The 9,590-nt window shown below is 47.3% G+C and overlaps 1 protein-coding gene across 5 annotated transcripts in view; it reads left to right on the top strand.

Annotated features, from left to right (window-relative positions):
- The first annotated feature begins 929 nt into the window (after nucleotides 1-929).
- The window catches only part of TRAPPC10 (trafficking protein particle complex 10), a 91,035-nt gene continuing 82,374 nt past the window's right edge, over nucleotides 930-9,590 (top strand). For 3 of the 5 annotated variants that reach the window (XR_003792276.1, XR_003792275.1, XM_029213836.1), the window contains exon 1: nucleotides 965-1,199. Coding sequence is in view for 3 of the 5 variants with exons in the window: in XM_029213836.1 (XP_029069669.1) it covers nucleotides 1,133-1,199 (67 nt within the window). In the remaining 2 variants the exon portion in view is untranslated. Of the gene's footprint in view, nucleotides 1,200-5,948; nucleotides 6,054-9,590 lie in introns of all 5 variants that reach the window. The other 2 variants (XM_029213835.1, XM_029213834.1) reach the window with 2 other exon arrangements.

Raw genomic sequence — 9,590 nt, 5'->3', positions numbered from 1 at the left:
TCCGTGGAAGGCCCTGTGTGGCTGGGTGTTGGGGGTGGGGACACAAGTAAAAGGCAGCCCCTAGTTCAAGAATTCTACAGCGTCACGGAGACAGGAAACTAGTGTTGCGGTAATGCAGAGAAAGGTGGTTGCTTCCAACCGCGGGGCAGAGTTTGTGGGAGTCGGCCTCTCAGGTGCGCCTTGAGGAGGACAGTGGTGCTGGAGAGTCTAGGTTGTATTGAGAAGGTATATAATCTTGTTCTACTTCATGGCAGCAATATTACTTCATAAAACCAATGTAACGACAAACACAAGACCAAGAGTGTTGCAAGGGGTAACTGCCATTCGCTCAGTGGTGGGAATTAACCCGGTGTCCTAATGATTCCCCCGAGGCATCAGGCCTCTGGTAGAAATAACAATGCTAGGCTATGGGCGGCAACCCACACAGGTGAGAAATGGACACGCTCGTGTCCACTTGCTGATGTCGGTGACTCCCGGGGTCCATGTGTCGGTGTCAGCGACCCCCAGGTGGTCCCCCTGTCCGGATGTCTGAGACCCCCGGGTAGTCCCTGTGTCCGCACGCGGCTGTCAGCGACCCCCGGGTGGTTCCACGGGCTCCGGGTCAGCGACCCCCGGGGCCGTCCTCGACGTCGGGCACGCCTGCGGGCGATGCTTGTGGGCGCCCCGCGGCGAGTTCCGGCTGCCCTCCCCACGCCAGCCCTGTCCGCCCGAGGGCGCCGGCCTGGGGGGCGGTTCCCGGCCGTCCAATCCCTACGGTAAGGGACCCACGCGTGACCCACGTCCGGCCCGCGCGGACTTCGGCCGCGAGACGCGAAGGATACCTCCGCCGACACTCGCGCAGCCTGGACCGCCTTTCCGTCGGAGGACCGAGTCCGCGCGGTGGAAAGGCCTCCCCTTTAAGGCGCACGCCCCGGAAGCGGTACCACCGCGCGCCGGCACCGGAAGCGGGTGCGGCCGGCGGGCGGCGACGGCGGGCGGCCGGCGACTGCGGGCGGCCGGCTAGGGAGCTATCTCGAGCGGCCGGGCGGGCGTCGCTGTCGCGGTTGCGGCGCCGCTTAGGCTCGGGCTGGCCCGACGCGGCTTCGGGCTGCCCATGGGGCGCAGGAGGCCGGGCCGGTGACGCCGGACGCCCATGGACGCCCCTGAGGAGCCGGTGCCGCCGGTGATCTACACCATGGAGAACAAGCCCATCGTCACCTGTGAGTGCCCGGCGGCGCGGGAGGGGGCGGCAGCCGCGGCGTGCAGCCCGGCCCAGGTCGCCGGCCCCTCGGCCCCCGCGGCCCGGCCCCCGCGCTCCCGGCCGGGCCGCTTCCTGGAATGGAGGTGTGGCCGGGGCGGCGGCTGCGGCGGGGCCCTGACCCCGCGGGCGACCTCCGACCTCCCCGGGGCCGACCTCGTATCTCTCTCTCCTGGAGGCGACCTCTGAGCTCCTCAGGGACGCTCTTCTGGTTGTCCGGCTGCAGTTGGACAGCGCCTGGGGCGCGCCCCGTCCGGATGCAGGCTCGGCAGCTTGCCCCGCGCGGGCCGGTCCTTCCCGGCGGGGACGGTCTCCTCCAGGCGCACTGTTTCCTCCGGTCCCGCAGAGGGTCTCCCGGCTCTGCGAGCGTGGACGAAGTTTGCGTGCGGTTGTCGTGTTTGTTAGGAGACGGGGGTTTGTACTAACGTGTTAAGTAGTGGAAGACTCAGGAGACCCGTCGGCCGTGCCCAGCTGCACTTGCCTGGCCACAGCGGCTCTGCCGTGCCGGGACCGCGAACCAGGGCTCTTCCCCCCAGGCCGCTCAGGCACTTCCGAGACGCTGGCACAGAGCAGAAACCCATTTCACAGATGAGGCTGCAAAGGTTCGATGAGCTCATCCATGCTCTGCACCACTGGACTGGTGCCTCTTCATTTTGAGTGTCGGGTTTTTTTTTGTTTTTTATTTTTTGGCGCCACATTTACTCATCCACAAAGGAGTTGTTTTTCTGTTACAGAAAAATTTCCTCTAAGTTTTACAGCCATAACTTCGGAATTAAATACTTTCAGAAACACTGAGCTTATGGAAAGTGTTGAAACGTTGGCTGACATTTTGATGACTTGCAGACAGGTGTTTCAGACTATTAGGATTTTTGACCTCTGACAGTGTTCTTAGCTTCAGTTAATTTTTTCAGATGGTGTTCCACACTTTGAAAGGAAGCACTCTTTCTACAGCAACATCTAGGCAGGCACTTAGCCCTTAGTAGATGGTTGTGTAGGTCTTGAGCCTTCTCTTGTTTCTTTCTCTCTCTTTCTTTTACTCTCCTTGTATGCTTTCTCTTGTCAGATCCCTGAGAAATTGTATATTTAAAGTTGAAGTCTGTTGTTTTATCTTTAGCTGATACACTTTCTCAGGGAAAGGGACGGTGTCACATCTAAATTTGGACACTTGCATAGTTCGAAGCTGTTTTCTCTTTTCACCAGGACAGCTGCAGGTCTTGCTCACTTCTGCACTTTAGTCGAGGGAACAGGTGTGTGTAGAGCTGATCTGGAGGCCCTGAGGTTAATTCCCAGGTGCCTTCTGTACCCTCAGGGAAGAGGAGCCAGGCTCAGAGTGGTCTTCCTGTTAGGTTTCAGTGTCTTCCAGACGCTGGAGACTCCTCCCCAAGTGCCCTGCACACTGTGAGTGCTGGATCAGTATTGCCTGTAGAAACATTAACAAGTCTAATTATATCTCATACATACCCCTTAGCTTACATCTCATAGCAGTGTTTCTGTGGGCGTTATGTAAATACATATCTGAAGAGAAAGTTCAGCCTTGGGTTGGGTTCAACCTTGACTAAACAGGTAAATTGTTATCCTAGTAGTGTTTGAGATATGGGTCTAGTGTTTAGTTTCATACCCGCATGCATGACAGACAGCTAAAGGATAGTTTCCTTTCCTACAGATTTATTGTAAAAGCTATGTTGGTGGAGGTTTTTCCGGTGTTTAAAATTGTTGTCTGTACTGATGGTATCTCTGTTTTAAAAGGCACAACCATTCATTCATTGGAGTCTCAGAAAAGAAAGTGGCTTCAGTAAACTTTCAGAGAAAGTTACCTTAAAAATTTAAAAAGATCCCTTTAAAAGTTAAAGATTTTTTAAGTTTTAGGAAGGCTGACTTCATTTTGGTGTGTCTGGGACTGAAGCTGCGGTAAAGCACTTGCTGTCCTGGTTTCATGTTATACTTTCTTTATTTTGTTCCATTCTTTCAGCTGCACATGTGTTGAAGGGAGCCGCTAGTGTAAGCAATGTAGACAAAGGTAGTAAGAAAATTGCTTTAAAAAAATTCATCTGGAGGCTTTGCTGTTGTGTACATAGCTCCTTTAGTATGCAGCATTTTAGTTTTCAAAAGTCTGTTTAATACTTTTCCAGCCATTGCACCCTGAGGAGGTCTGTGTTTGTTCATTGTAAAATGAGAGCAGAGTTTGTGCTTCTTTTCAATTTTTTTCATAGGCTTTAGGACGTTTTACTTTGAGTGAAAGCGAGTTGTGTGTCAGCCTTTCTCAGAAGAATGTAGAATGTTACCAGTTCAGGTAAATTTAGGAACTGTTCATCTGTGGCCATGAGAAGAGTGGAAAGTCCCCAGAGATTAGGGGTAAACAGAGTACATCATTGCTTGAAAACCTTGCTAAATTATTTTAATAATATTCTGAAGATACCTAAGAGTTTTAATGGCCTTTAGTCCGTAATTAAAATTTCCTGAAGCTGCTGCCTAACTGCCTCTGGTGCAGAGTGACTACCTCTGTGGAGGATCTGCTTAGACTCCAGGCCTGGTGAAGCTTCTGAATACTGGAGGATGTGTCTGAAATGCACAGGGATGTCCACTGCGCAGTCTGCGGTACTAGTGGTGTGATGACATTGGGCGATGAATCACCTGGTCATAGCAATGTGAATACCTGTAGTATAACTGACTAATCATGAAAGATGCACAGTGAAACAAACAAATCCAGCAGATCCATTTGATCTAAATTTAAGTTAGAGCTTAGATTTTTTTTTTTTCAACCACTGGATCAGTTCTCTGCTTTGGAATAAAGACCGAGGTTTCTGACCCAAGGGTATGTTAGGAAAGAGATGTTCCTTTCCCAGCTATCTCATTTAGCAGACAAAGCTATTGTAATTCCACTGATTTGTGGCTTTTCTTTATTGGCTGTTGGCATCCTACCTAAGATAGCACATAACTATCAACGTGGAATTGTGTAGTATCTGAAAAACAACAGTGTTCATTCGAATGATCTGTTCTCACCCAGTCACATCGGATGGTGCTGCTTTAATTTTTCTCAATCTCTATATTTAGGGTTCCGGATCTGACATCATGAATTTTCAAGGGGGGGAAAAGGCAACAAAACTAAGCAGATCCGTAATGCTTTTTACCTGGTTGGGTTTTGTTTTCCCCCCGTAGGTTAAAGTTTTTAAATTTGTACACTGCAGTTTTCTATCAAGCGTGAAAGTATGGCGCTTGTGATTTAACCATTCTCAGTTTCATTGCCAGAAAAGTAACTTAAAATGCCCTCTTTTTAAACTGATGCACATAAATGCAGGTCTTGGTCCATATTGAATCCTTAAGCCAGTAGGGAATCAGCTATTGAGAAGTGGCAGAAACATTTCTCCTTAGGAAACCTCAGTTCCATGGGGTGTATTTGGAGGCCAGGGACTAAGGCATTAGTACCTGTACTTCCTTTGATTTAGAAATCACTTCAGACTTCCCTGGTGGCCCGGTGGTTAAGAATCCGTCTGCCAGTTCAGGGGACACAGGTTCGATCTCTGGTCTGGGAAGATCCCACGTGGTGCAGAGCAACTAAGCCCGTGCACCACAACTACTGAGCCCGTGCTCTAGAGTCCAGGAGCCACAACTACTGAGCCCACATGCTTAGAGCTCATGCTCCGCAACAAGAGAAGCCACCACAGTGAGAAGCCCGTGCACTGCAACGAAGAGTAGCCCCCGTTCGCTGCAACTAGAGAAAGCCCGCGTGTAGCAACGAAGACCCAACACAGCCAAAAATAAAAGTAAATAAATAAATATTTAAAAAAAGAAGAAGAAATCGCTTCTACCTGTGCGTGGTTAGAAACAGGCAGGACTTAACTGTGTGACTACTTCCTCGTCTGTGAAATAGGGACAGGGATGGTACCAGTCTCAGAGGGTTGATATGGGGATTGAATGAGTACGTGTAAAGCACTCGGAAGAGTGATGGATGTGCAGAAAGAATGTTAGCTACTCAGGAGAGACTTCTCAGTTTTCTCTGTTCGTGGTGGTCTTAGTGTCTTCAGTAATTTTTTCATGGCACCTCTAGGCTGAAAAGAATATTTAATAATTCCATTTATTAAGTAGTTAGGTTCAAATAATTTTATTAAGTATTATGTCCTAACAGTAGTTATTTGAAAAAAAAATACACATAAATTGGAGGAAAATTTTTGTTTCATTCTTAGATATAACCACAATAACATATTAGGGACGGCCACACCTGTTGGGCGCTGCGCAGCTTCTCTAGCCTGGGAATCCGATTGGACGCCACTGCTTTGTTTATTTGACTGTGGAGGGGGTGATTCTTGGCCTTCTATTACAGCAGTTACCCTGTTTTGTGATGATAATGATGTCATTGAAAGAACTGTAGCACGATGTAGTATTGAAACTGATGAACTCAGCTGGGGCCTGGGACATCTTCAGTATTGCTGTTTCCCCTCAAAAATTTGGAACACCCCTTGGGCCCTCTCTGGGTTTGCTGCGGTACCCTGAGCACCTGGGCACACATTTGGGAACCCATGTTACTAGTATGTTAGCCCAACTCTAGGGTGGATTCAATTGAACCAATAATTCAGAAGTGAAAAGCTTCCTTTTCCACTTGAACGTCAGCTCGTGTGCCTGATTACAAGACGTGTTTCTGAAGAGTTTCTAGTAAAGTTTGGTTTATGCAAATGAGACTCAGGGGTCTGATTTTTTTTTTTTTTTTTTATTTAAGCACTGATGAATCTCTGAAGTAATCAAGCATGGCAGACATAACACATGAGCCGGTCTTTCCCTAGAAAGGAACTGACAGCATGGTGGTTGGTCCACACAACAGGAGGTAGGAAAGGCCACCTTGGTTACCTTTTATTGAAAAGGCCAGTGACTTACTGAAGAATTTTTTGTCTAAAAAAACTATTTTGCCAGTTGACGGAGTGGAGTCTCTTTTCACATGGATTGCACAACTTGGTGTGTGGTCTCCCAGGGGCTCCCTGTTGATCTCGGGGCCCTCTGCTCTGGCCTGGGGGCTTCGGATCTAGATGACAGACCACGGGAGGGGGACTGCGCAGCCTCAGATTCTCCTGATCACCCCTCTCTCACAGTCTCCCGGCGTTTGCCCACAGCCTCTTGGGCTTTCTCTCCTCCCTTTATATCACCTTTCCTTCTGTCCTTTCCTCCCTTCTGCCCCTGCCTTCAGTCAAATCGTTCCTTTGGAACTGCTCTTAACATGAATTTTAAATGTATTCACAGTATTTTGCACTTAGAGAATATTTGGTTTTTAAATTTAAAATTGATGACCTTGTAGTCATTCCCAACTTCTTTTTTCTCTCACAGCTGACATTCAGTCTACCAGCAAATAGCATTCTGTCTTTGAATTGATCTAGAATTCAGCCCCTTTTCCCCACCTTCACTGCTGCTCCCCCAAACCCCGGCCCCCTTCATCTCTCCCAGGGACCCCAGCAGCCTCCCAGCTGGCCACGCCATTTCCAGCCTGGCCCTTGAAGCTCGTTCTCTCTGGGGTTGAAGGCAGCCTCTCTAAGAAAGAAGTACAGCATGTAATTCCTCTGCTCAGGACCCTCCAGGGGCCACCCACCTTCTCAGCGTAATATTCCCAGACCTTCCCATGGGCTCTGAGACCCTCTGCGGCCTACCGCCCCCTGGCCCCAACACTGGCCTCCTGGCTGTGCCTTTAACCACTTGGTCCCTACAGCCCCTGTTCCCGTGGTGCCCGCATTGCTTTCCTGACCCGCTGGGTGCTTCCCTCCCGCTCCCTGGGCTGCTCATGTGCCACTTCCCAGCCCTGCTTAGGGTTTGGCATCGCTTCGACTTTATTCAGTCTTATTGGCTCAGCACCCGCATGATAGGACATTTGTTTTTTCATGGTTGATTGTTTCTCTTCACCCCTAACCCAGGCTGCCCGCACACTGGAATGTGAGGTTCAGAATTGCGGGAACTTTATGTGTTGTGATCACTGCTGCGTTTCTGGCACCTGGACGGTGCTGAGCACGTAGTTGGTGCTCGGTACATATTTGTTGAAGAAATCAAATCAATAAATGAGTGAACACTACTGTAAAGGGAAAACTGTGTTATATGTCATTGAATGCTTCCATAAGGTAGGCGCTTTTGATGGTGTAAAGTTATTTTCTTTAAGTACACGTCTTCATCAAGATCATTTTGTTAGAATTTGAATCCTGATTACTCAGACTTGTTTTTAGGTAAACTGCTATGCACTTAGTTTTGTTTTTTTTCTTTTTAATACTGGGACATTCTCTGTTTGGAGTTTTTGAATTGAGGAAATACATGTTAATCCAGTAAAAGCAAAGCTCAGTGGTATGGTAGGGACCATAATCTTTGAAATGGTCCTTCGGAGTTGTGTTCAGATATGTTTTCTTTACTATAAGTCAATAGAAATTTAGCTATGACCAAAACAAAGCATTCTCAGGTCGATGATTCAGCTTCTGCTGTGGAACATTTAGGATTGAGGGACTGTCAACCTGACATTTGGATGAAGCCTTGAAAGAAGATATAGCTGTAACTCTTCGAAATGAAACTTTAACCTTAAATGTGTATAAATAAAAGCAGGAATACATTTTCATTATAAAGAATGGAATCTAGAAGTGTAATTGCTGGGTCAGAAGGGGGGGAGCAGTTTACATTTTGAAACCTGCCCCTGAATCACCCTGTGAAAAAGCTGTCCTCTGAGATATACTCTGCCCCACTGGATGGGAGTCATCTTTTTAATCTTTGCCAGTCTGATGGATGACTTTTTCTGAACAGCTTTATTAAGAGCTCTAACCTACATACTATAAAATTAATATCCATTGTACATGTACAGTCCTCTGACTGTTAGTAAATATTCAGAGTGGTGCAGCTATCACCGTAATTCAGTTCTAGAACATTTCCATCACCCCAAGAACTTGTTAGCAGTCAATCTCTGCTCCTATCCCCAGGCCTAGGCAGCCACTAATTTGCTTTCTGTCCCTATAAATTTGCGTTTTATAGACATTTCAAAGACGTGAATCACGTAATATGCTGTCTTCTGTCCGGCTTCTTTCACTCTGCAGTTTCTGAGGTTCATCCGTGTTGTACCAACTATAATTTGCTCCTTTTTTAATTGCTGACTAGTATTCCACTGTGTGGATGGACCACGTCTGGTTTATCCATTCGCCAGTTGATGGACATTTGGATCGTTTCCAACTTTTTGTCATGAGTAATGCTGCTCTGTACATTTGCATGAGTTGTAAGGTTTCACTGTATTTTCTTGATATATGTGCTTTATCAGATAGATGATTTGCATATGTTTGGTCCTGATCTTTGGTTGTCTTTCAGTTAATGTATTTTGAAGTACATACATTTTAAATTTCGATGAAATCCAGTTACCAATTTTTTTTTTTCCTGTGGATTGTACTTTCAATATCATACCTAAGAACTCTTTGCCCAGCCCAAGGCCATCAGAGTTGTTTTGGTGTTATATACCTGACAATTAGTGAGGTTCTTTTTATGTGTTTACTTGTGCTTGGACCTCTTCTGAATTGCCTGTTCATCTGGGTTTACTTTGACATATGAGAAGTGTGGCCAAAAACATACCTAAAAGATGAATTGGTATAGCACTAGGAAAGACGACATTCTATTTTTGTATTTTATACCATATGTATTAGTTTTCTAGGGCTGCTGTAACAAATTACCAGAAACTGGATGGCTTGAAACAACAGAAATTTATTCTCTCACCGTTCTGGAGACCAGAAGTTGAAAATCAGAGTATCAGCAAGGCTGTACTCCCTCCCAAGGCTTTGGGGGGGGGGGCGGGGTGGGAATCTTTTCTTGCCTCTTTCCAGCTCCCAGAAATCCTTGGCATTCCTTGGCTTGTAGCCACATCACTCCAGTCTCTTCCTTGTCTTTACACAGCTTTCTCTCTCCCTGGGTTTTCCCTTCTGTCTCTTGTCTGACCTGACAAGTGACCTCTTGTCATTGGACTTAGGTCCCATCCATATATGATCTGGAATGATCTTATTTGAGAGCCTGAGCTTAATCACATCTGTAAAGACCCCTTTTCCAAATAAGGTTCATTCTCAGGTTCTGGGGTGTCAAGACGTGGACAGATCTTTTGGGCGCCCTGTTCAGCTCCTTCATTACAGTGTCTGCATTGGCATTCAGGTGCACGTCGGCCGGCATCCATCGTGTGTCTTTGGTTTTATGTCACTTCCTCTGTCCTTGGAGGCTTGTCCTCATTGTGCTCCTGACCAAGGAGCAGTTCCCTGGTATCTGGAATTTTGGGCTTGAGATGTTGATACAAGGTGGGATGATCTCTTAGGAAAAGATGAACGTTTTCTGCAATCTTTCTTTCCCTCTTTTTTCCCCTAGGGAAATAAATACTTTT

The sequence above is a fragment of the Monodon monoceros genome, unplaced genomic scaffold, assembly GCF_005190385.1.
Source record: "Monodon monoceros isolate NGI ecotype Baffin Bay Population unplaced genomic scaffold, NGI_Narwhal_1 Super_Scaffold_11, whole genome shotgun sequence".
Taxonomy (NCBI): Eukaryota; Metazoa; Chordata; class Mammalia; order Artiodactyla; family Monodontidae; genus Monodon; species Monodon monoceros.
The sequence above is the reverse complement of the archived record's forward strand: the minus strand, read 5'-3'. Positions and strand labels throughout refer to the sequence as shown.